The sequence below is a fragment of the Cryptomeria japonica genome, chromosome 6 (genome assembly GCF_030272615.1).
Source record: "Cryptomeria japonica chromosome 6, Sugi_1.0, whole genome shotgun sequence".
In the NCBI taxonomy this organism is placed as follows: domain Eukaryota; kingdom Viridiplantae; phylum Streptophyta; class Pinopsida; order Cupressales; family Cupressaceae; genus Cryptomeria; species Cryptomeria japonica.
Window position 1 is genome coordinate 154,210,500 of NC_081410.1, and position 27,219 is coordinate 154,237,718.

General features: G+C 37.5%; 1 protein-coding gene across 1 annotated transcript in view; it reads right to left on the reverse strand.

Moving 5' to 3' along the window:
• LOC131035126 (uncharacterized) overlaps positions 1-27,219 on the reverse strand; it is a 72,788-nt gene that overhangs the window by 32,485 nt on the left and 13,084 nt on the right. Inside the window, exons 2-4 of the mRNA XM_059207263.1 lie at positions 482-606; positions 270-355; positions 5-45 (exon numbers count right to left, since the gene is read on the reverse strand). Coding sequence (XP_059063246.1) covers positions 5-45; positions 270-355; positions 482-606 — 252 coding nt within the window. The remainder of the gene's footprint in view (positions 1-4; positions 46-269; positions 356-481; positions 607-27,219) is intronic.

The window sequence follows — 27,219 nt, forward strand, 5'->3', positions numbered from 1 at the left end:
TTACCAAAAATATACAAGAAAAACAAGTTGCTTGAAAGGTGGTTCCTGCAAAAAAGTTTGAAACACATCAAAGCATATATTATTGGAAGTAATATATTCCAAACATGATTAAAAAGGTCCTCCAAACGATGGTACTTTTAATCTTGGTAAGCAACTCAAAAGATTTCCAGAATATTGACTGCTTGGACTTGAAAACAAACAAAAAAAAAACTAGAAGAATAGAAGACAAAAGGCGACTCCAGCAAGTACAAAGTAAATCAAATCCTTACCAATTAATATGACAAAATGTTGATGTGATGAACTGGTACCAGCGTGGCCAGTCATGATAAAGATAAAGCAATTTGATTGGCTCAAACTGTTCCAAAAAACAACACTTGGCATTCGAGATGCTGAAAGAATACCAGTACTTCTAAAAATCATATCAAGTTTCGAAGACACAACTGAGAAATTTCCTCCACCACAGAACCATATTTGATCTTACCTGAATCCAATGATCTGCCACATATATACCAATGTTCAGAAGCAGAATCCAAAACACTGCACTAACAGGTCTCCGCCTGGTTATAGAAGCACTTGATTTTTCAAGTTCCAACTGCGACATCATGTCTGAAAATGCTTTATTAGCTGGGTAAAAGACAATAATGAACTTGAATATAAAAAACTACCTAAAGGATGACATTACAACTGGCATCATATAAATTTGAATGAAAATCATCTATTTGATTCTTAGACGACTATTTTTTATGAATATTTTACACCACATTTCCAATTGATGAAAGAGTTTTTTAAATACCAAATTTCTGCCAAAGAAAAACTCTGAAGTCTTATGAATCTAGTGTAACTATGCTTCACGCTTTTAAAATAAGCAACAATGTAAATTTACAAGAATTAGAAATTCAAATAATTGATTTCTAGTATTATCTAAATATCAATACAATAATTCTAATTGATTCGCAATAGACAAGTACTTTAATAGTTTCTAGTATGTAACTGTACAAATGCATATACAGATCGTATAAAGTATTAGAATATTTAATTATATTTTACGTCACCTATATTTAGTTCCTTGTTTAATGGTCATTTAGCTTTTTAGTTAATTAGCTTTTTAGTTAATTAGCTTTTAAGCTTTATTTAGCATTTAGCTTTTTCTTTTTAGTTAATTAGCTTTTAAGCTTTATTCAGCGTTTAGCTTTTTAGTAGTTCACTTTAAACGACTTGTTCTTAATTGAGAACGTCGTCCTTGTAATCTCTTTATATATGCTTGTATATTGTTGAATAGATTATCCAATTATTGAGTCATTCATTCAATTTTTTTTTCATGGTATCAGAGTGGGTCGATGGGATTCTTTAAAGTTTGGCGAATTTTTTAATTAAAATTCATGGCCTTCTTTCTAGAATATTTTCCAGATTTTTTTATTGTTTTTTTTTAATAACAAAATGATTTTGTTTTTTTGAAGGCTTTTTGAGGGTTTCGAGCAAAGTTCCCATACTCTAACTCGGCTCGGACTCGGCAACGACTCGGCAAAATAAGAAAACCCTTGAAATTTAGAGATTTTAACGATTTAAAAATTGTTTCATACACCCATTATTGAATTAAGCTTAAAGACACTATAACATCATCAAATAGAAGCTAATTTGATCACATGCATAAACATACATCCATCACGTGTAGAAATGTAAATTGTAGTTGAAGGAATTAGAAAACATAGATATATAGAGTTATAAATGTTGTCCAATGTATATAAAATCCATGACTTCAAATGTTCCCAAACATATATGTAACTGTAAAGTGTAAACAAAAACAAGTCTATGGCTCAGGCTCTGGCTCAGCCTCGTCTATCTGCCTCCTAGAAAGGTGTCTAAGGTAGGTCCTGGATGACTAAGTAGCCATAGTCTCTGCCTGTGATGTGCCAGTCTGAGTAGCCATAGGTGTTGTACCTGATCGTGCTCTATCCTCCTCCTCTGCCATAGCCACAGCCTCAGCCTCTCTGTCTACTTGGTCAACCCACTCAAGGTCCTCATCAGTGAAGACTCGGGGAAATGGCAAAAAAAATCATTAAAAAATGTTATGTTTTTTTTGTTTTTTTGACTGCACTTTTTTAAGTGATGCCGGTCGGGTCACAACCTTCGGACTTGGCGAGTCACGCCCCCTAACCCGTCCGAGCCCGGGTCGGGTCACCTGGCCCGCTAACTCGCCGCGAGTCACGGAACTCTGGTTTCGAGGGTTTCTTGTTTGTGGGCGAATTTCTTTGTGTTGGGCAGCAGTTCATGTTTTTTTAGGGTTTTGGAGATTTTTGGGCCTGCAACTTGGAGTTTTTTTTGCAGATTGAAAATTTTCCTAGGGTTTCTGCAATTTTCGACTAGGGTTTTGACCCTTCAGTTCAAGTCAAAATTTTATTCTTGTTGCAGATTCTTGGTGGGTTTTTCGAGACCTCAACTGGGTCATCATTAGATTTTTTGGGGTACATCGTTTTTTGTGCCTCGATTTTTGAGCTGTCGAATTTGCATTCTAATTTCAGATTCTTGGTGGGTTTTTTGAGAGCTTTTCTGGGTTGGTCTCAGATTTTTCTGGGTGCCTCGTTTTCCATGCCTCAAATTTTGTGCCAGCGAATTTGCCTTGGAATTTAAAAACAGTCCGCAATTTCTGCTAATTCTGTGGACGTCGGGAATTTTGGTGTCTTTTGGGCACCGTTTATGCTGTTTAAAGTTTGCAGAAAATTTTAATTCCTAGGTTTCTTCCAAACCTCGAAATTCGTGAGAGAATTCTCCTCCAGGGTTTCAGATTTTTTATGCAGCTACTTCTATTTTGATTTTTGAATCAAATTCTTCTGTCTCTTTCACTAGGTTGACCTCATTCAACCTCCATTTTCGTGATGGCATCTTTGACCAACATCATATTGGAACACAGACAGAAGTTCAGCAACTGCCACAACACCTGGAAACAATGCATGTTCACGATATCTGAATATCGTTGCCTTGATCAGATTGATTTAGGCCAGACCTCGTCCTACAGGTCCCAGGGTTTTCACATTTTTTTCCTCAAAAATTGTTCGCAGGGTTTATAATTTTTTCCTTAAAAATTATTATCTGTCATCTGCAAAGCTTGCGTGGGTTTTCTGATTTTTCACCATAAAAAATCATGGGAGGGTTTTGCTTGATTTTTTCCTCAAAAATCAAGGTTTTACCATGTGATGTCTGGTATTTTACCACGTGATGTTGTCTAGTGTTTTCCCACGTGATGTCTGATGTTTTACCGCGTGATGTTTGGTGTCTTATCACATGATGTTTTGGGTCTTGCCATGCAAAGTTTCAGGGTTTTGTTCGATTTTTTCCTCAAAAATCAATTTAGGGTTTTTTACCATTTTTTCCATAAAAATGATGATTTGTACCTTCAGTTTTTGAGGGTTTGCCGATTTTCCTCAAAATCATGGTTTCAGGTTTCAGTTTGGTTACCCAACGTCAAGTTGGATGGATTCTGGTATTCTTGGTCATTAACACTTTTTAGATCCAGGGAGGGTCTCCACTGCGGCAGAGTGTTATTTTCATTTGTGATCAAAAGATCTGCAGTGTCTTCTGTAGGGTAGTTAGTAGATAGAATGACCATTAAGGGAGGGTATTAGAATATTTAATTATATTTAGGTCACCTATATTTAGTTCCTTGTTTAATGGTCATTTAGCTTTTTAGTTAATTAGCTTTTAAGCTTTATTTAGCATTTAGCTTTTTTTTTTTAGTTAATTAGCTTTTAAGCTTTATTTGGCGTTTAGCTTTTTAGTAGTTCACTTTAAACGAATTGTTTTTAATTTAGAACGTCGTCCTTGTAATCTCTTTATATACGCTTGTATATTGTTGAATAGATTATTCGATTATTGAATCACTCATTCAATTTATTTTTCATAAAGGAGACGCAGAGAGTGGAAATCAGGAAGCCTGGAAACATTGGTGCCCCTTAGGGGCTGTTATCCATTATAAAAAAAAATTAAGTTTTTTAACCAATGAAACGTCTCAGTTCCTCTACTATGATCTTAGCTCCTGCTTTATGGATAATAATGATACTTCTGGGATTTTATGCTTTCTTCTCATTCTAATTTTGATGGCACCTGAATATTTCAACATGGAATCAACATTGGAGATTCAATCTACACTTCCAAGAACATCTAAACTTGCAAATTGCTAGCAGCTTAATCATGGAGTGCCTGAAGATGCATCTAGGAGATCCTATTTTGACCCCTAGTGGATTCCTGCTTTCCAACAGATCCACTGTCACATTTGATACATTTACCAACTTAGACAAGGAATAAATTTGCAACCTTGAAAGGCTATTTTACCCCTAATTCAGGTAAAACAAAAATTCTGCATCATTATTAATTGATGTCAAATATTTTACCCATCATCCTTAAAGTGGAAGTAGTAGTTAAACTTTTCAAATAAATGACAAAATAAAGATTTGCTTTTTGTAATCTAATCTCGCATATGCCCAAAAGGGCCAAAACAGAAAATTTAAATTTAAAATAATATATAAAGGAAAGTCAATTATTTCCAGATTATCTGAATACCTGTTCAAAATTAGAGAAAGCATGTGTTGTTTATTTTCATCCTGCAATCTTCATAAGCACACAACGAAATTGTAATATGTTCATGCATTTTCCATAAAGCAATGCCCCCTAGTGTTAGAGAAAAAAAAACTGATAGTTCCTGATTTCAAGTTCATGAAAGGGCACTATTTTCATTCAACCTTTCACAATTGAAGGGCTCCACAAATATCCCCTTCAAAGTAAAAAAAGAAAGTAGAGGAACGCTTTAAACTCTATCACCAACTTGTAGGTTGTTAAAAATTAGCATCATAACAGCTTGCCATTATCCCACTTTTAGCTATTTTCACCAGATTCTATAGCAGATCATACTTAATAAACAAGAAATGGCAAATGAAAGCACAGAACACCAGAGCTAACAAGAAGTAAAAATTCAATATTCTTATTTTTCTGGGAATTTGACCATATATATCCAACTGACCCCTTTATTGACTTATTTTTATCAGTACTACTGCTTATGTGAGATTTTCTTGTGTACATAAATAAAATGTTGTTGAATGGATTGAGCTTGAGTGATAAGGCATTAAGGTAGGATTGGCAGCCCACCTAATGTTGCAGAACTCGTGAGTACTCACACAGCCAAACCCTAAACGAGTGCTCACAATTAATTCTCGGCCACAAGTTTTGACGAAAACTCACATGTTTTCCACAAAAAACCACACAACTCGCAGGAAAATTGCCCAACTTGAAACTTAGGAAAAAACTCAGCTAGTCAAATAAAAGGTCAAAGTTCATCTAGACACAATTTTACTGAATCGTAGATCTGATATGAGTCAGGTCAGCATTTTACAGTGTTTAGGTCTTCTGTGAGGTTGCTGACCTCCATATCACTACAAAATCACATGGGTCTGGTGTTTATTTCTGCTGGCAGCTGCATATTACCCTAAACTCTGCTAATCTAACTGCAACTCTGCATTTTTCCATTTCAACTTTTGGGGCTGCCTATTCTTTTGCTGAATCTGGTATGTGCTAGGCTTCTATGGTTTTGATTTTTAATTTATGTTTCAATGTGGTGAAAATTATTTGTTAGTGTCAACTGTCAAAACATTTCACAAATTTTTTTTCTATAAATTTCATGACTGTCACAAGCCGTACTTGTAATGAACGTTTTTTTTTAGTTCTAGCCTCCAAGCTGCTAGGCTATTAATTTTTTTATTTCTTTTTATTCCTTTTTGTAAGGTTTTATTTCCATTTTCCTTAAAATAATATGGCATCCACAACTACAAATAGGAGAAACAGCATGCCTAAGCACCCATGTTGGAAACATGGGAGAGAATGTATAGAAAAAGCAATAGTAATTTGCAACTATTACACTAAGGATATGAGAAGAGGCATAAGATTTATGAAATATCACCTTACATAGTTCCACTACTCAGATGTATAGTCATGTACAAACACAAATTTGGAAGTTAAAAATGAGATGAAAGCTCTCTTTTCAGCAATTGAGCAAAAGAAAATAGAAAAAAATATGACAGTAAAGAGATTGGGAGCCCCAGCCCTACTTTTTGGTTCTACAGACTAAGACACTGAGGGGGATATGAAGGGCTCTTAATCATCCAATAGATCATGGATACAAGGATTAGATGGTGCAGGCAGCTACAGTTCTCCTTCTTTTCCATGTAACACTTCTAGCGTTCAACCTTCATTAGAAGATACTATGTGGTATAGAGAATTGCATCATAAGGCCAAATTAGCATGTGCCAGAATTTGGTACTACAACAACATTTTGTTTGATATTGCTTCAAGTCCTTATTAGAAGCAACTGATTAGTGTGTTGACGATGGCAAGTAAGAGGATGAAGGCCCCAAGCTTTCATGACTTGAGTGGCCTATTGTTGTAGTATGAGGTCCAAAATGCATATAAGCTAGTAGAAGAACAAACACAAATTTGGAAAAGGAAAGGCTACAACATTTTATTTAACAAGTGGACATATGGTAGGAATAGGATACTCCTATGTTACACGGGGATGCATCCCCACTCCTCAAACCCCGTCCCCATCCCTTGAGGTATTTCTGGGACGGTGGGGTGTTAGGGGAAATCCCCCTACAGTCCCCCTTGATTTGGCCTTTCTAGTAAACATCTTTGAATGCATCCCCAAAATCGGGGATGTTGGGGGAACTCTCAAGGACAGCCAAACACCATTGGTGTTCACTATTCAACGTTACCAATAACAAGGAAAGGGATTTGAGTGAAGGGGATGCCTCCCCTTGTGACAATCACAAACTAAAGCCCTGAACTTTAAGCCTTCAATAACAATTGAAACTTGAAGCCTGGCTACCTGAATTGAAGCTCAATAGTAAAGAAATGTCAAAGAGTACACAGCAGTGTCTAGGTATGTTATACTTATTTTTCCCCCTTTTTTAGTTTTTTCTAGCTTGGGTTAACAAATCGTAACTAGTTATAATTTTAAACTTTTAAAACATGTTTTTGTTTGTTTGTTATACCACAAAATGAGTACGAGCAGTAATGTCAGTGACTATGTAAATGAGGACAGTGAAGAAAATGAAACAAAGTAGAAGAAAATGAAACAAAGTAGACCTTTCTCCTCATTCTGAAAATCCAAAGACAAGTTCTATTGGAACTCCACAAGATCATTTTGCATGTTCTTCACCCTCTTCAAAAATGTGCAAAAGGCCCTTTCAACCCCCAAAAAAAACACACTTCAATTTGCCACCAACTTAACTGTCAATAAGGGTAAAAATACAAGGGGCAACAGGCATTGGCTATGTCACATTTACAAAACTGATTAGCGTGGGAGCTATAGTAGAATTAGAAACCATCTATTGGGTAAGAGTGGACATGCAGTCAAAGTTCGTGCAGATATAACATTGGAACAACAGGTTGAAATGGCAAGGTTAGTTGGAGTGAGTGAAGAAAAATCACTGGTACTTCTCACAATAAGAAACGGTTATCCAAAACATTGCAATCTATTGATCAATATGACTATTCCAATGTATTAGTTGGAGAAAGTTGTGATAGAGAGAACAGGAAGGCCACTTCATATACATGTAAAAAAATATAGTGGTAGAGTTAATGAAATTGCAAAAACGCATGCAAGTTGATGATTCAATGGACAAATTTTTTTATGCCCATGCTATTCCATTTCATTTGGCAAGGTCTAATTTTCAAAGGTATGTTGAGAGATGCAATGGCATTTGGACCCTCTCATACTCCCCCAGAGAGCATAGATTGCCTACTTCCCTCCTTGACAAACAATATTCAAAGGTGAACATGTTGATGGAGGAGATGAGACAAACATGGATTAGGCTAGTTGTTCCATTGTCATGGATGGGTGGACTAATATTCGACATTGGCCACTCATTAATAGTATTCTTACATGCCCAGTTGGTTCATACTTTCTTAGAGCCATTGATTATTCTTGGAAACATAAGGATGTTGATTACTAGTTTGCCATTTTGAAGGAGGCCATAGATGAGGTTGGATCTTATAATGTTGTGCAATTTGTGACAGATTCAGCTCATGTTTGTAAGTTAGCTGGTTTGATATTGAGAGCGCTTACAAACATATTTTTTGGACACCATGCTATGTAGATGCTTTGAATAATGGTTTGAAAGACATTGGCAAAATAGATTGGGTGAAGGTGGCAATGGCTGAAGCTAGAGACATAAAAATGTTTGTATGTAACTGTTGTGACCTTTTCACACATCGCCCCATTGCAAACAGGGACCCCCTCTTTCCTGCTTTCTGTGTCGTTTTAGTTTAGGGTTTTGGCGGTCAAGTGGCAAATTTTGAGCTTTTCAATGCCTTAGTCTCAAGTTTTGAAGTGATCATGCCTAAGGTTCTATTAGGGTTTTGAGTTTCGAGTAGGATCAAGTGTCTAAAAATGTTAAATTGTTGATGATCCTAATTTTGTCTAAGTTTGGATTTTGAGCATCAATGTGTTTAAATGAGTCTAAGTCGGTGATATTTTTGTGCCTAAGCGTCAAGAGGTCCTTAAGGAGTTGTCTTTTCACTCCTAGTAGGTTAATCAAGTCAAAGTTGTATTTTATTCTAATGGAATCCTAATTTTCTCGCTCAAATTCAGATAAATTTGACTATCCCAATGCATAATGATGAAATTTGACAAGTCCAAATGCTTTTAAGTGTGAAAATCGTCAAATTCCTGATGGAAAACATTAAATTGAGGTCTAGAAGTCAATTATCCTGATGAAGGGTATTTTTCCCTAAGTTTTTTGAACAAATTTCCGATGACCCATGATTTTCCCCACTCGTTTTCTTGATGGGGGACGTTTTTCCCCAAGTATCCTGATAATTGTCCTAATGGACCACGTTTTTACACCAGGGGGCCCAAATTTTGTCTAAGTGCTGGAAATTTTCCTAATGAAGGTCGAATTTCCCCAGGAATGATTTATGAAGTTTATGCGGATGAAATTGATTATCCTAATGGGGGTCGTTTTTCCCCAAGTCAGTTCATGAGCAAATTTAATGGAAATAAGTGCAAATATGTGTACTGATGAAGATCGAATTTCCCCGAAAGGGAATTTAATGACGAAAATGTGTGGATTGGGCATCCAAATGGCCACCATTTTTCCCCAAAGAGAATTTTTTCGGAAAAAATGATGAAAACAATGAATTTTAAGTGTCCTGATGGGGGTCAATTTTCTCCAAGTGCCAATTATGATGAGTTATGAAGAATTTTAGTGCAAATTGTTGTCCAAACATGGATCGATTTTCCCCAAATGGCTAGACTTTAATGAATGTGAATGATTTTAAATGCAAAATGTGCCAAATTTAATTATTTTTGCCTTGTTAATTATTTAATGCCTGGAAACTATTATTTAATGACAAATTAATTATCCCAAGGCAAATCGATTTCCCCAAGCAAGTATAAAAGGCAAGTTTTATCCTACGTTACTTGTGTGGTGAAGTTTCAAGAAGAAAACATGAATAAAGAGACCCAGCCAGCAATAATATTATATCTTGCTGATGTGACTGATTGAAGACTGTTAGGGATTCCACAGATACTGAGAGGGGGGGGTGAATCAGTATCTGACCGGTGAATGGAATTTCTTAACTTAAAACATGCAGAACATAATATAACAGTGTACCGGTATGCAAGAAATAATACAATAAACAAAATCAAAAACATCCACATGAAAAGCACACCATAACACAAGATTTTAACGAGGAAACCCGGTGTGGGAAAAACCTCGGTGGGATTTGTGACCCACAATATTCACTCACTGGCCAATAAGAGAATATTACTTACAATAGGTGCCTGCACATGCAGGAAGGCCAACTGCCTAGAGCTCATTGCTCAATGGGAAGTCTCACTGACTTACAATAAGGATTATACAAATCCAATATCCTGTACTGCTTTATAATAGCATCTTCAATGCCTGATTCAGTACCGGTTCCTACTCTGTTCTTTACATATACCCCTTGACCTATATTTCGCACAATAGGTCTGCCTAATATTTTCCTATAAATCTTCTACATATCATTCCAAATGTCTACAATGATCTCTTTTATATATGAGTCATTTTACAATTTGCCAAGTCGGCTTACACATTTTTACAACAATAAACAAATTATAGTATAACAAAATCCTGTCGTCCTCTGTGCCGGTATACTTCCTTTCTTCTGTGTCGATGCCGGTGTCCTGAGTGTCGATGTAGACTGTGATCTGCTGATGCCGGTATAATGCTTTTGTCGGTGCCATAGGATTGCAAGGTTGCCATCAATGACAAAACCTTCAATCACATACAATGTCTCATTGGAGTGTGCCTATGCCAACAATCTCCCCCTTTGGCATTGATGGCAACACTCATGAGAAAGTCCAAAAATGTTACCAAAAATGTGAAGTCCAAAAATGTTACCAAAAATGTGTGAGCTCCCCCTGAGCATATGGTTCCTATCCTGTGATTTGAATTTTCTCATCCCACTACTCCCCCTTTGGCATCAATGACAAAGGTTGTCAAGATGTCAATAGAGTTTGTAGTTTCAACCTTGTAACTGGGTGGTTACAATTTGAAAAAGATCTCCCAAAATCAAGTTTATACTGTCCATAAACTTTTTGCTATCCTTTATTGCTGTTTCTGTTCTCTTCACTGTACCGGTGAGATGCTGCAAATGCTCTGTCGGTGTTTTGCTTCCCTGTATTAGTGCCTCAGAAATTTCCTTCCGCAGAGATGCTAGATAGTCCAATCTTGGACTTCGTTTTGATCTCATAGTGTATCAGGTGAGTTGACAAAACTATCTGCAAGTTTATTGATCTCATCCTGTACCTTGCTCATTTTCTTGTCTATATCTACAGTCAAAAAGTTTGTTTTACAGGTATCTTTGTACAAATTTTTGTACTCTTTCAACAAATTACATAATTCCGGTAGAAGTGTGTCAAAATCTCTATTACACTTCTTTATTTGCTCATCAAAGAATTTATGTTTTTCAACTTCTACTTTATCCTTCACTGACTCTTCTTTTATTTTCTCAATGTTTTCTGAGATATATTTACATAGTGTATCCAGTTGTCCTAAAGAATCTTTATTGTCTATATTACAATTGGGAGCAATTACCTTCAAAATTGGTATGGAATCATCAATTGCTTTGTAAGCTTGTGAGCTGCAATAGGTTATTTTCTTGATTGAATCTAATAGTACCTCAGTCACATTGGTTGATTTGAAGCTTGATGATGAATCAACAATTTGAGTACCGGTGGAAGTAACCAAGCTTGTATTGACCTCTGGTAGGTCTGTTTGTGTCTGCATTTCTTTAAGCAATGGTTTTTCTGCTTCACTAGTTGCCGGTGGCACTGTTTCCTTATGTACCTGTTCCTGTTGCTGTTGTTGTTGCTGTTCCGAAGCCTTTTGCTCTGTTTGTTCCTCTGTTTGTTGTGTTGTCTCAGTCTGTGTCTGAGTCTCTACCTTTTGCTCTTTATTTTCTGTCGGTTTCTCCTGTGAGTTATCAATTTCCTCAGTCATCGGAGGCTCACTAGCCATATCTGACATATCAGTTGTATCTTTGTCTACCACTATGTTGATCTTTTGAGTATCAACATTCACACTATATAGGACTTCAGGATTAGGATTATTATCCTCTACATCCATACTCTCAGCTGTCGGTTGATCATTTGTAGTTGTTTTTACCGGTGGAGTATTTAAAGGAGGTGGGGGAAAGTTGTCTCTAACCTTGATACTGGGTGGTCCACCCACTTTTCCTTTCCCCTTGTCTCTATCTTTCTGATAAACTTTTATGGGTTTGGGGTTCCTATACTCTTCTTGTATTTCTTTCTCAACCAGGAATATATCCCATCCATCTTCAGTTTCTTCAGTCACCTCATTTACTCTTCCAACCATTAAAGCAATGTGCCTGTGTGCAGTAGAAAATATTGTCCTGTTGGCTTGAGCAATTAGGTCATCAATTTCTTGGGGAGAGTTTACCGGATATACAACAAGTAGCTTTTCAATCTTTATTTTCTTATCCAGTTCTATCACTGCTTGTCTTCTTGCTTCTAGTATTTTGAATAGTTCATCTGGAACTTCACTAACTACTTCCATAAAAAACTTCTTATACATATCCATGTGTAATATAACACTATTTTCAACTTGCTCTTTTTAATCAGTTGGTAGAGTGTCATATATTTTCTCTATGTTCTTCAATTTTCCTTCCTCTGTGATTTCATTCAGCAGTATATCAAGAGGGGCCAAGTCTTTGTTTGTCCTTTTCTTCTTCTTGGGTGTCAGTTTCTTCTTTGGTGTGGCCTTTCTTACCGGAGATCTCACTGCTTGTTGCTTTTGCCTTGTCCTCCTGGGTGAGGGTGTGGTTGTTGGTGAGGGATCTCTTTTTCTTACAACTCTTTTGAAAGTTGCAGGCATGTCACTTCCTGAAGAAGTACCTACCAGTGATAGGTGAGTTTCAGGTTGTGGAGCTGCTAACTCATCCTCTGTTATACCGGTTTTCTTCAATACATCTTCTTTGATGGCTTTTGCTTGTCTAGAACCTTTCCTTACAACTGCCTCAACCTTTTTCACTCTCTTCTTAGATTGTATTTGACTTTCTATGGTTTCAGCACTACCAAATACTTCTTCTTTAGGTTCTCTGGGGGCTTCCAGAAGTGTTTTAGCATATGTTTCAACTATGTGATCATCTGTTTCATAGCCCATCTCGGTTACCCAAACTATCCTTGGGATGACCGCTTCCATCCAGATTTCATCTTTCTTGATTACAAATCATATTTCATCTTTGTATTTGTCAACAATCTTTTGTGATAACCTTATTCTTTTCTTCATTTTGGCCTTTAATGCTTGAAAGAAGTCATGAATATTGTTTTCCTTGTTCTCACCCATATTATTGAATAGTTCTGTTAATTGTTTGCCTACCGGTATATCATATCCAAGTTCTTTGTAACCTATACCGGGAACCTGTTTTGTTATGTGTAGCATGAGACATACTAACAGGTTTCCAAACCTGAAAGTTCCTTTCTTGTCCTTCTTGATCTTTCCAAGGTTGTCAATTAATTCATCTTTTAACCATTCACATATATCAATTTTTGCATTGTCTGTGACCATGTCATAAGCACTCTTAATGCATAAGCTTGAAACTGAATTAAGTCTATTTGCATGAGTAGCTTTATATCCTAATATCATGCTGATGAATCTCACATTGATATCTGTTACATCATTAACTCCTAGGGACCTTTTGTCGAATGTTGCACTAGTTAGGTTTATAACTAGGTCATTGGAAACCTTCTTGGTTTTATCTGGTCTTTTACCAGTGGCCGGTAACCCTGTGACAGCTTTCACAGCTTCCTTGGTGATCTTGTGGATTGCATCTAACTAGAAAAACTCTCCATGTACCCTACTCAAGACTATCCTAATCACATCCTTGGGAAATTCAGGAATGCTAAGGATCTCTATAAATCCTAGGGTCTCAATGATCTTGTGTTCATTTTTTTACATTGCCGGTATTATCACATATCACAGTTTTATACAACTCCCTTAGGAATTTGAGAAAAAGCACCTAAGGTATCATCTTTCTTTGCTATCTCGGGAACTAACTGAAATACGGGCCTAGGTCTTTTTATCACTTCAACAACAGTAGGGTTTGCTATATATTCAATTGCAGAGGTGGATGCCATGATTAAATACCTTTTACTGCCTTGGATGGATGATTGCTTGGAGTGTTCTTGCTTCTTGCTTGAAATGCCTTAGCTCGAAATCTTCGCGCTCTTCGAAAATTTGAAATCTCAGTGAAATGAAATGGAGCCAAAATCTTAATTCTATAGTGTCTTTTCGCCATCTACCACATTAATTGCATGCCAGTTAAGTATTCACTTAAAATTGTTTGCCGGTAATAAGTAATTTCCAACTTCTTATCTCGAACCAAGGGAATAATAGCACATGTATCAATAGATTGCAAAAACCCTCAAGGAAATTTTCTTCAATTGGATGAAGAACTTCCTGTCGGTGGAGCACTGCCCAGTCCTTCCAGTGAAGCATCACTTTGTCCTGCCGGTGAAGCATTGGTTGATTCTACCGGTGGAGGAGTATTCCCAATATTTAGATCAGCTTTTCTAATCCATTGTTTTGAGAATTCTTGCTTAACCTCTTCAACTTTTTCTTTACCTTTCAAGCTAGAACTTTTGTTGTCTACCGATGTTCCTTTACTTCTACAGAATTTAGCAATATGCCCAATCTTGTTACATGCATAACAAGTTACATTATTCTTCTAAATAGCTTTCCCATAACCTATGTCGGTTTGTGTTCTGCACTGATTAGATAAATGTCCAAATCTTCCACAAACATAACATCTCACATTCATTCTGCAGTTTTCAGAATTGTGACCTACTTTGTTGCATTTAGAACATTGACCGGTGGGTGTGTTGATATTCTGATAATTTCTAGATCTACATTCATTTGCTCTATGACCATACTTATTACAGTTAAAACATTTTCCATTGAATTTATAAGCATTAGGTTGTCTTACCGGTTTGTTGTGATCCTGAGTATTTGCAATCCCGGAGCTTTCACCAATTTCAAAGCCAATTCCAGAAGTATCACCTTTAGGTTTTTGATTCTTCAGCAAGGTGCCAAGTTCCTCTGAACTTTTCTTGAGTTTTTCTTTATATTGATTTGCAGTTTCTAGTTCTCTTTCTAAGACTTCCTTTTGTCTCATCAGTTCATTTGAGTCATTCTGAGTATGCATCAGATCTGTCTTCAACATGTCATTTTCATAGCTAAGTCTTGTGTTCTCATTTGCTGCATCACTTAGTCTTCTGGTTAATTCTTCTTCATTCTTCTTCCTATCCCCAATCTCTTTGCAAAATCTCATAGTCATATCCTGCATTTCATTTTTTGTTGTCATGATCTCTTGTTTCAACTTGCTTATCATATCATTAAGTGATTCCTTTTCATCATTCTCATTTTGCAATTTTTCACAAAGTTCTCTTCTCTTATTTCTTGCAACAGTAAAAATTTCTTGAAGTGCCTGAATGATGTCCTGAGCTGCCCTTAAATCATCTTCTAGTTTGATATTTTTCAATTTTTCTACATCATAGTCTGTAAGAGCTCCTTCAAGTTGCTTCATTAGATTTTCCATCTTTACCAGTGTCAAGATCTTCCTCAAGCTGTTAGGCTTCTGAAAATAGAGGACCAAGCTCTGATACCAATTGTTAGGGATCCCACAGATACTGAGAGGGGGGGGTGAATCAGTATCTGACCGGTGAATGGAATTTCTTAACTTAAAACATGCAGAACATAATATAACAGTGTACCGATATGCAAGAAATAATACAATAAACAAAATCAAGAACATCCACATGAAAAGCACACCATAACACAAGATTTTAACGAGGAAACCCGGTGTGAGAAAAACTTCGGTGGGATTTGTGACCCACAATATTCACTCACTGGCCAATAAGAGAATATTACTTATAATAGGGGCCTGTACATGCAAGAAGGCCAACTGCCTAGAGCTCACTACTCAATGGGAAGTCTCACTAACTTACAATAAGGATTATACAAATCCAATATCTTGTACTGCTTTATAATAGCATCTTCAATGCCTGATTTAGTACCGGTTCCTGCTCTGTTCTTTACATATACCCCTTGACCTATATTTCGCACAATAGGTCTACCTAATATTTTTCTATAAATCTTCTACATATCATTCCAAATGTCTACAATGATCTCTTTTATATATAAGAGTCATTTTACAATTTGCCAAGTCGGCTTACACATTTTTACAATAATAAACAAAATATAGTATAACAAAATCCTGTCGGCCTCTGTGCTGGTATACTTCCTTTCTTCTATGTCGGTGCCGGTGTCCTGAGTGCCGGTGTAGACTGTGATCTGCTGATGCCGGTATAATGCTTTTGCCGGTGCCATAGGATTGCAAGGTTGCCATCAATGACAAAACCTTCAATCACATACAATGTCTCATTGGAGTGTGCATATGCCAACAAAGACATTATTGGAGGCTGATTGGTGTTCCCAGCTGGGTGATTTTTGCCCAAGTGTCAATTTGACACCATTATTGCGAGTTAAGTTGCAGATTTGAAGGAGTTACTTGCCCAATCAGGCCTAGACGCCACCACTGGAGGAAGATTTTTGCAAGCTGTTGGTCACCATTGGGGACTTGGGTCAATTTTTTTGGTGTGGCGCCATAGCTAGAAAACCACGATTTTTGTTGTGTGGCTGGTTGCCTTACATTTTGGGCAATTTTTTATGATATTATTGATGCCATTGATGACAAGGGGCTGCAACTACACTCAGACCTGAGTTTGACGCCATGGCTGGAGGTTGTTTTGACACCATTGTTGGCTGGAACTTTCATTTCCAGACTTGACTTTTTCATTCCTAGCCATCATCATACTTGGGCGATTTTATTTGTGCATCATTTTTAGGGAGTTTGGAGGCATATTGTGGAGACTCCATTGCTGGTGTAGGTCTGAAACACCATTACCAGCAATGTCTTCAGACTAAAACTTTATTACCAGCCACTTTTCCTTGCCCAAACTTGGCCATTTTCAACCTTGGCGAGGTAAAATATATCATATGCAAGCATTTCACATGGCTGGGACCTCTTCAAATGGCTGATTCATGTTAATTGCAGGTTGTCTTCAGACTTTTTGGTGGCCATTGTTGACCTTGGAAGGTGTCTTCAAACATAGAAAGTTGAAAATCAGACCTTTGCACACCTTTTTCCAAGTGTAATCTGACTTCTGGTATACTATTTTGACCTCATTTTGACAATTTTCTGAGTATACAAAGTTGTCTTCAGACTTAAGTTCACATGACCAGACCTTACCAAGTCTGAAAATTAAGGTTTTATGAGGGTTTTTGTGCCCTATTTTATCAAATTCTCATTCTATTTTCAGGATTTGTTATGAATATTGTTGAAATTTCTGATTTTTTATCCTAAATTTGTCTAAAATCATAAAAATCAGAACTCAGATAATTCTGAAAAAAAAAAAAAAAAATTTCCATGATATTGACTTCGAGTTTCATACAGGTACCATGTCTAAAGCAGAGGTCGCTGCGAGGAAGGATTAATTGAAGATAGTACAAGAAGGTTTCTATCTGGATACAAACATGGAGTTCCTGGACATGGAGTGGATGTGGCAAAGGATGTTCAAAATGAAGAATCAACTTCCTTCCACACATTCCGCCAATATCATGAAGAGTGGCATATACCAAGCGGCTGGTTTTCCTCAATCCATGCAATGCAGTGAGCTAATTGTGGAGTGTGCAAAGCACTATGACGCGATGACCCAAATGATCAGATCACCTAAAGGGGCCGTGCTTACATAACTTGCTGAAGATGCGATCGTGGAAGTGTTTGGGATCCCCAAGAGTGCGGAGATGCGAGAGAAAACCAAAAAATGAATATGAAGCCAAGTTCCTAAAGAGGGCGGAAGCATGCATGATAGTTGTGAATAAAGAGTGGATAATTGAGCCTAGGCCTCACCATTCTAAGGTTCCCAAGAGGCTCTTATGTACAGATTTCAAAGATGAATATAGTGACCTAATATTTTTGCTCAATCGAGTGATGGGGATGCCTCAAGGCACCTTATTTGAGGGTTGGATGTTCTATTTTATCTAGGATTGTATAAGAGGAATAGTGGTCAATTGGGCCAAGATTATAAGTGATAATCTCAACTTCCAGTTGAGAAATATGGAGAAAACCAAGTCATATGGAATGACTTCCTACCTTGTGTATTTACTTGCAAGATTTCTCACATACAAGAGATTGATATGCAAAGGTGAAGTTGGAAATGGACCAAGGCAATATAGAGTTTACGAATGCTATCCGCAGCTTTATATGCACAAAATTGAACATTATAGGAGGGTGAAGGATGCTTTCACCATGTACGTCACAAGGCTACTGCAAGGTGGAGTCCACAAATGGTTGTCCAAGGCAGCAACGGAACTTATTAAACAATATGGATTGCAGTACATTCAATTTCCCACCTTCACATACCTACGGATTTAGAGATTTAGGTCCAAACCTTACAAACTCCCTAGGTATCCAACAAACAGAATGATCCTACTTGAGGTGGTGAGACAACTTCTGGAATTTGATTTTATCTAGAAGGAGAATCATAGAGCAGGGACAAATCTCCTTATTGCATTAGGAAAGACTTTGGAGGTGTGCCACAATGCAGCTGCAGCCAGTTCAATGATTGATGAACTTGCATTTTATCGCCTTGCAACTTACAAGAGCAAGGATCGATTTGATCCACATAATAAGGTTGTGAAGATAAGAGACGAAAAGTTCATACATAAGGTCGATATTGAGGATTACTGGGCTGATCTCATGGATGAGCAATTAGTAAGGAAGAGAATGTGGTCCCGAATGTTAGTGGATTTCATAAGGAAATGTGAACTCTTTTCCATTCTTGATCAGGTAGTTGATGATAGTGATCATACTCATCCACAGTATGAAAATGAAGTGAGCAAGCCCATCTTATTGCCTAGTTGGACACAGCCTGAGGTGGTGGATTTGATTGAACTTATGAGAGAAGTTATTGATTTCTCCAGGGAATGGGTGGACAAATATGTGAACAAATTGATAGAAATGGGTGTTGCCCTCACCTATGAAAAAATGAGACAAGTGGAGTCTTCTCTTGATGATGATGAGAGAACACCTATAGATGTGAGGATACATGTAGATGAGGAGTCATGCTCCCAAAAGAAGGAAGGGTATGCCTGGAGAATCTAAAATGAAGGGGAAGGAGACAATTAGTCAGCAATCAAAGAAGAAGAAGAACAAACCTAGCACTCCTTTGTCCATCACTGGTTCTTCATTAAAGGAAATAGGAATGCTAGAGAAGAGTAAAGAGTTTGAACAATGTTCCAATACGGAGATCTTGCTGGAAAATATTCAAGAATTACAAGCTACAGCGTAGTCGGCATCGCCAAATGAGGATGAAGAACAACCAAGATCTCCCACAGTCCATTTGAATGTTAGTTTGGGCAACAATGTGTTTGATTTGACTAGGGATAAGGAGGAAGATGATGATGTCATCTCAACATTGAGAGGACTAGATCGAGAGATGTGCCTTGATGATGGGATGAGTATTTCCACCATTCCCGATTGGTTATTACAAAGCATGGAGAAAAGTAAGATGATAAGGACACAGCCTATCAAGAATATTGATGATGTCTTAGCAAGGACAAACAAAGAGAAAGAGCAAAAGAAGGCTATGATATTTTCCAATGTGGCTAGAGATGAGACTGGTGTGTGAATTGCATAAGTGGCTATCCCAATGGGTGATGTGGCCACTCCCATGGATTATCAGATTACTTCAATTGCCCTTGGATGAACTACAAAGAAGCAAGAATTCCAGGAACTCAATGATACGATCGAAGCAATCAACGCACAATTGGATAGGGAGATTGAGAAGAAGAATATGTATAAGGATGAGAACATGAGACTTAAGGAATATATTGCAGCGATGAGTTCCCATAGGAATGAAGACCCCACTTTTGTCTCGTCTATTGCAATTGATCATGGATTTCACTTTGATCATGAGGCAGCGAGGAATACACATACACAATTTGGGAAGTGGATTGAAGATGTGACAAAGCAGGCGGATGATTTCCTAACTCAGTTTGTCCAAGAATTTGACAAATCATCAATGCTCATGTTCAAAATGCAGTATTTGGAAGGAGTTTGGGATAATTTCCAGCTGGTACAGGAGAAGACAATTCCCTGCCTCAAGGTGTTGAAGCGAATTCCAATGCCCACATTGATCCATGAGGGAGTTGTGTGCGCGGGAGATATATTTATGACTTTCGAGGATGGTATTGTTCATTGGCCATGCTAAAGTCTACTTATGAGCATGCAAGGAAAGATTGTGCAAAGATGGAAGGATCAATCCAAGAGATTCAATCCAAAATCCTTTCATCCATTGAAAAATTCTTAGGGGTGGATGTTACTACTTCCAACGGTCTACACTTAGAAGAATTGAGAGATAAGATGGAGTTCGTGTACTTCAGTCAATTGGATTCTTTGAAGAAAAATCAGATTGATGATTTGGTTTCCCTGTTGATCCACATCCACAATTTGCAAAGACTTATGCCAAATTGGGAGAATATTCTTGATGCTTGTTTGGATGCGCAATAGGAGGCTTTGCCTAGTGTCACCATGGAGGAGCTAGATTCAGTTTTGGCCAGATTCTTGGAATATGTTGTTAGAGAGGAATGCAGGCCAGAATCTTCTAGAAGATTCCTTATTTGATGACTAGGCATCATTCTATTTGATCACATGTTGGTGATTCCTTTTTTGATGTAAACCTTAATTAGGGCAAATTTAGGGCAATGTTGGCATGATCTTGGCCCTTGATTCTAAATGAATCTTGGCCATTCATTTCTTTTGAGACCCTATATATACCCCATTGCCTCTCATTTGTAACAAAGAGATTTTTGAGAATTGTCACCTATATGCTACATATTTGAATACAATCATTGAAGTTTGGTGATTTTGTTTAAGTGTTGTATGCATTTGTGGTTCTCATTGCCTCCAAGTTAGATTAGAATTTGTTTTCAAGCAGTTTTGATTGAATGAAAGAGTTATTGAATGCATTTGTGTGGATTCCATTTAATCCATACCACTGGCTTCTTGCTGATTGTAAGTTTGCCTTGCATGGTCAACTAGAATTTGAAATTGAACTTAACTTCAATTGTTGCACGTCCATTGGCATGCATTGCCTTGATGGTATCAATGTTTGATGGTGATAATTTGAACATCTATGAAATTTACCTTAGATGATTGCACTAAGCTTGTGTCAAATTGTTCTTTGATGGTGAGACCTTGCCTAGTAGGATTCCATTGAATCGTTTGTTGTCTCTTGCATTCTAGGTTTTAGAATAGAACTCCTAACCCTATTCCTTTTGTCCTTTTTTTAATATCCTTGTTAGATTAGAACAAGAGCTCAATTTCAAAATCCTAAGTCATCGGCATAACCTATTCCAAATCCATGATAAGATTGATCGATCCGAACAATTGTATAAGTCCCCAAGTGAAAACAACATATCACATCAAGCCATTGAATTACCCACATGTCAAGAACTGACCGAAGAAACCTTGGAATCGTCTTAGTTGATCAAATATTTAGCATCTGAGGTAATTTTGTTCAAGAGAGGGTAAAATACTTTAGTATTTTATTTTGTGTTTGTATGTGCATAAAACACACATCAACCATAACCATCACATTTAACCTACACTATTCCTTGTAATTTTAAACCCTAGGTATGTTAATCAGATTTATATAATTGATTATGCCCTAGGTTGTAATCAGATTTGCAGTATTTTAATAAGCCAACATAAATTAATTATTTTAATAAGCCAACATAAATTAATTATGCCCTAGATTGTAATCAGATTTGCAGTATTTAATAAGCCAACATAAATCAGAAATAAAACAGTAGACAAACAAGCATACCCTGGGAAAACCTCCAAGGAGGAAAAACCCAGCATGAAAGACCCACAGGTCAGATTATATATTCTCCTCTAAATCATAAGTACAATACTTAGCTTGAATCTGATCTTCACATATCAGATCTGTCCCTTTGCATGCTTCAAAACTTGCATCAAAATCCACTAAGTCCTCTTGGACAATTTCGCACCAATCTGGATAGGTTCGCACTCTTCCTTGAAGTTAAGTTTGCACCCTTCTTGAAGAATTCGCACAGCAGAGCTAATTCACATTTGTATGAGATTCGAACTTGATGATTATTGACTTGCAAATGTCTCTTATTTATACACATTGAAATCCTTGATTGCAAGTCGGCCTCCTTTGGTTTTTAGCACTAATTTAATTAGGTGGCGTGTGTTTAGGATTGGGCTGGGCATATATTAGAGTCACGTTACCCTAGGATAGGGCCCGGACCTAAAGGGGGTTCGGATGTTGCCTTAAGGCAATCCGAACCCATACATAACCCTAGTTACAAACAACACTCCCTCTTAACTAGGGAGGAGGAGAATACATAATCTAAACCTTTAAGTTCCATCTAGCACACAAGCATAGAATGGATCTAGCACACAAGCATAGAATTACATCTTCCACCTAGCACACAAGCATAGGATGGTTCTAGCACACAAGCATAGAAAGTGTAATACACCAGTGGGTCTTTACATTATTACAATTATCCGTCTAGCACACAAGCATAGATTGGATGTAATTCATTCTTGCACACAAGCAAGGAATGATTCAAAGTGCTACAAATAGTCACTGAGATTGAAGCTCCCTCTCAATCAGGGTTCCGTTTTCCACAATACCAAGTCTGTCTCTAAAGTATTCGAACTTCACTCTAGATAAGGGTTCGGTAAGGATATCTGCAACCTGTTCATCTGTGCTAATATACTTTAGCTGAATGGTGCCTCTTTGCTCCTCTTTGCACAATATCCCATAGTATCCATCTTGTAATGCCGGTGGAGGATGACTTCAAACTTTAACATGCACACTTGCAAGTCATGAATACATACATAATTTATTCATGCACATCATGGAGTCTTTCCATGTCATCGATCACACATATCCATCATTCATTGTCTTTACCTCAGTCTTCTCTCAAAGAAGAATGTAACATCATAATCTTCCATCTTGCACACAAGCAAGAAATGGAAGACATAATTAGAATATTGTGGTCTTCCATCTTGCACACAAGCATAGAATGGAACTACATAACATAGTCTTCCAGCTCGCACACAAGCATAGACTGGATCCACCTTACATTGCGTGCAGAGGGTGGAGAGGATCTTTTCTACCATTTTACATTGCCCGTAGAGGTTGATACAGCACAATGTGTCACAAAGATTGAGACTCCCTCTCAACCAAGGCAGTGTTCTCCACAGCTCCAAGTCTATCTCAAGCTTCAAGAGACTTGGTGAGGACATCTGCAACATAGGATTGTCCTGCCATAAAACACTGAATTGTCAGGCATCAATATACAACCCTGATAATAAATCAAAATAGCACAACAAGAATTTTAAGAAATCACATTGCTTCTCTTGATGCAACACTTGCAACAATGTATTTATCTACAGTAATACTTAATGCCACTGAGGACTATCCCTGTAGGTCCAAGAGATTGCAGTGGGTGAATGCTTGAAGAGTTTTCCTTGTCTGTAACACTTCTTGACCAATCTGAACTTAAGCAGCTTCAGCCCATAATCAACTGTGCCTCGCAAGTATCTTATGATGTGCTTGGCTACAACACGATAAACATGTTTGGACAAGCTCATGAGCTGACTGAGAGCATTCACTGCAAGGCATATGTCTGGTCTAGTGTTAACTAGATACACCAGTGATCCAATCGACTGCATGTACTCTGATGGATCTGCAAAATCAGAGTTAGCTGCAAAAACACTTAACTTCTTTAAGTTAGATTCCATAGGAGTAGACATGGGTTTACAATCCCTCATTCTAAATCTTTTCAAAAATAACAATAGTATACTTTCCTTGACTTAGAAAAATTTCGTTAGACCTTTGCCATACTTCCAAACCTAGAAAATAATGCATTAAACCTAAGTCCTTCATTTCAAATTCTGAAGCTAGTTCTTTCTTACATCTAATGATAAGTTCATCTTTACCAGTAAGAAATGAATCATCCACATATCGAACTATAATTAGCATTTCATCATTGGATGACTTAAAGTAGATGTTAGAGTTAGCATCATTTTACAAAATTCTAAACTTAACAAGTATTCTTTCATACCAAGCATGAGAGTCCTATTTGAGGCCATACAGAGCTTTCTTCAATCTGCACACCTGAATCTCATAACCCCTTAAGATATACCAAAATAGCTGGAACTCCTTCTCAGCAGCAGTTGTGTCCAATCACAGCTTCCAAGGTACTTGAACTTCCTTTGAGTGTATGCCCATCCCAATAATTTCCCTTGAAGATTTAGTATGCCCTGCTTCAGAAGCATTCCAAGCCACTGAAAGATCCAATCAATTTCCTGTACTCCGGGATAGGAAATCATACTCTATGATGAAATTGAAAAAGGAACAAAATGCTTAACTCAAAAAAAGAATTACATGCTAATACTCATAATAAAAGGTAATCAACCAACATAGGTTAGAGTATACCAACTCAGAAGGAGACGCTCCTCCTTAACTTCTGCACAATCAATCTTTTATGTTAATCTCAAGGATCCTGTCCATCTATCTTTCAATAAGATGGACCCATAGCACAATTGTTGAGATAAGATGGGGATAAATTCCATCAAGAGATTACACAGCAAGATTGCCAATAAATATTATCGATAGAAAAGTCCTAAGAAATCAACAATACATTCTAACTTCTACTATGTGTTGTGACCATTTCACACATCGCCCCATTTGAAATGGGGACCCCCTCTTTTTGCTCATTTTTCGCTCACCTTTTTGCTTCGTTTTTTAGGGTTTTGTTAGTTTGTCAGTTGTCTGGATTTAGGGTCAAGCCTTAGGGTTTTAATTGTCGTCTTTTCAGGCCAGAATCCAGTCAGTTTTGAGAGCTTTTGAGCCTCCTTTCGTAAGATGCAAATTTTGAATAAAATGAATTCGCCAGAATGGTCTATTTTCAATTGGAATTTTTGAGTACAGAGCTTAAATTTGTCTAAGTGTTGATGATGAAATGTAAATTTTGCCCAATTGAGTAATTTTGACCAAATTTTGACCTTTTTGATTTTTGATCCCGGGCATGGGGAATGATTTGTTTTCGCCTTGTGAAGTGATTAAACTTGTGAAATCATGTTATTTTGGCCTATAGGAGCAAAATCGCTCCTGTCCCTCAATGAGGGACCGGAGCTCGTTTTCAAACATCTTACTATTCCTGCAGAGTCAAGATGAATTTCGAATTGAAAGTGATGAAGGAAGGCGAGATCTTTCCGTTGAATATAAATTGAAGGATTTCACGAACACGGAGATGCCTCAGGGAAGAAAATCGCTCCTGTCCCTCAGTGAAGGACCGGAGCTACAAATCAAATTTTGCCTTGTACTTGCAGGATTTTAACGACTTGACGATTTGAAGAGGTCCAAGGAGATGTGTTTTACCAAATGAATATAACTTGAAGTGCCGACGTGAAGGAGAATGACCCAGAATGCCAAAATCGCTCCTATCCCTCAGTCAAGGACCAGGGCGAAGTTCTTTGTAGCTCCCGTCCCTCTCCCAAGGACCAGAGCGAAGTTCTTCATAAGGCAAAATTCAGGCAAAAATCAAGTCAGTTTTATGTTTGAAGGCAAGAAAGGAGGTGAGTTGAACCCGTTGAAGACAAATTGAATATTATGAAACGTCAACAAGGGACCCAAATGTTGAAGTTCGCTCCTGTCCCTCAGTCAGGGACCAGAGCGATTTTTGTTTTAGACAAATTTCTTGCTAAGTTACAATCAATCCCAAGGCATGGATGAATGAAAGGAGGAACAACGGATCCGTTGAAGACAATTTTCGAAGGTGGTAATGTAAGATGAAGCCCCCAAGACCAGGATCGCTCCTGTCCCTCTCCAAGGGACCAGGGCGATATGATGGTTATATTGCCTTTTATCCAAGTTTAGACCACTCCAAGACGAAGTACATGGTGGTGAAGACATTTTAAGGCGTCTTAATCAAGCACAAAGTTACAAAGGTCGCCTATGTTGAACGAATTTACATCAAGACACCAAGTTCGCTCCTGTCCCTCAGGAAGGGACCAGAGCCGAATTTGCATAAAGGCTCTAAATTTTGAAAATTGATCACGTTCCAAATGTCCAAGGGAATCAAAAGGACTTTATTTTATGCGATGAAGGCGATGGCAAGTTGAACAAAGTAAACACGAGCTCAAAATACCTAAGTTCGCTCCTGTCCCTCAGGAAGGGACCAGAGCGATATTAATCATATTGGCTAAATCTCTCAAAAATCACGTGAGGTCAAGGTTTTTGCGGATCACACAAGGTCTAAGGCATCATAACAAGGTGATATGCAAAAGGGTTAAACGTTAAATGATCATCGAATTGAACAAAGAGGCTATATCGCTCCTGTCCCTCAGGAAGGGACCAGAGCGATTTGCATAGGAACCTTCATTTTTCTTCAAATGCATGACAAGGCAAGGATAGGCAAGGTCAAGGACGCTATTTGGAAAGCAATGAACAAAGAACAAAGATCAAAAGTTTGCAAATTTGAGCCAAGACACAAGGATCGCTCCTGTCCCTCAGGAAGGGACCAGGGCGATATTGGTTAGAACACTCGTTATCCTTTGAAGACCACGTCAAGGCAAAGTTGCACAAGGTTTTAAACGTCATTTGGAAGGCAATACAAAGGAGATGGACGTTAAGATGTTACCAATTTAAGCTTGAAATGGAAAAAACACATGGATCGCTCCTGTCCCTCTCCAAGGGACAAGGGCGATGATCCTCTAAACATCAAAAACGCCTTATAGAATTCAAGTGAAACGAGAAAGGAATGAAGAAATAATATTGCTTGTCTCTCACAATGAAGATTTAAGATCGAAGATGCAAGATCTAGGAGAAAGCATGAGGATCGCTCCTGTCCCTCTCCAAGGGACCAGGGCGATATCACATTTAAAGACATTCAATCGCAAGGATAAGTTAATCAAGCTCGAAGGACCCAACGTAAATGGAAAATTCAACATGGAGATAATGACTTTGGACGTCAAAATGCAAGGATCAAGACCAAATTGATGGATCGCTCCTGTCCCTCTGTCAGGGACCAGGGCGATGAGGTACGTATTATTTCATTTTCAAATTTTGGCGCTCAAACAATCATTTTTGAATTTATTTAAATGCTAAAATTCGATAAGTTTGAAAATCTAATCAAAATGGCATTTAATATTTGCGCTTGGTATTAATTAATTATTTTGCCTTGTAAAAAAAATCGAAATTTATTAATTTAAATAATAAAGGCATTTAATAATTAATTATTAATTAATAAAAAAATCAAAGGGAGCGCTTGGTTTATGAGAGTCGGCCTTGTTATTTATTTAAAATCGTTTTAATTTGCCTTAATTTTAACAAAGTCGGCCTAAGTGATTGGTGATGTGAGCGCTATAAAGGGAGGGTGGTGAAGATTTTTATTTTCACATTGTCGTTTTACCATCTCAAGTGCGATTTGAGGAAGACAAAGAAGGTGCGAGTTGTATTCAAGGAGCGAATTTTAGTTTATGCAAGGTGGTGCGAGGTATCATCCA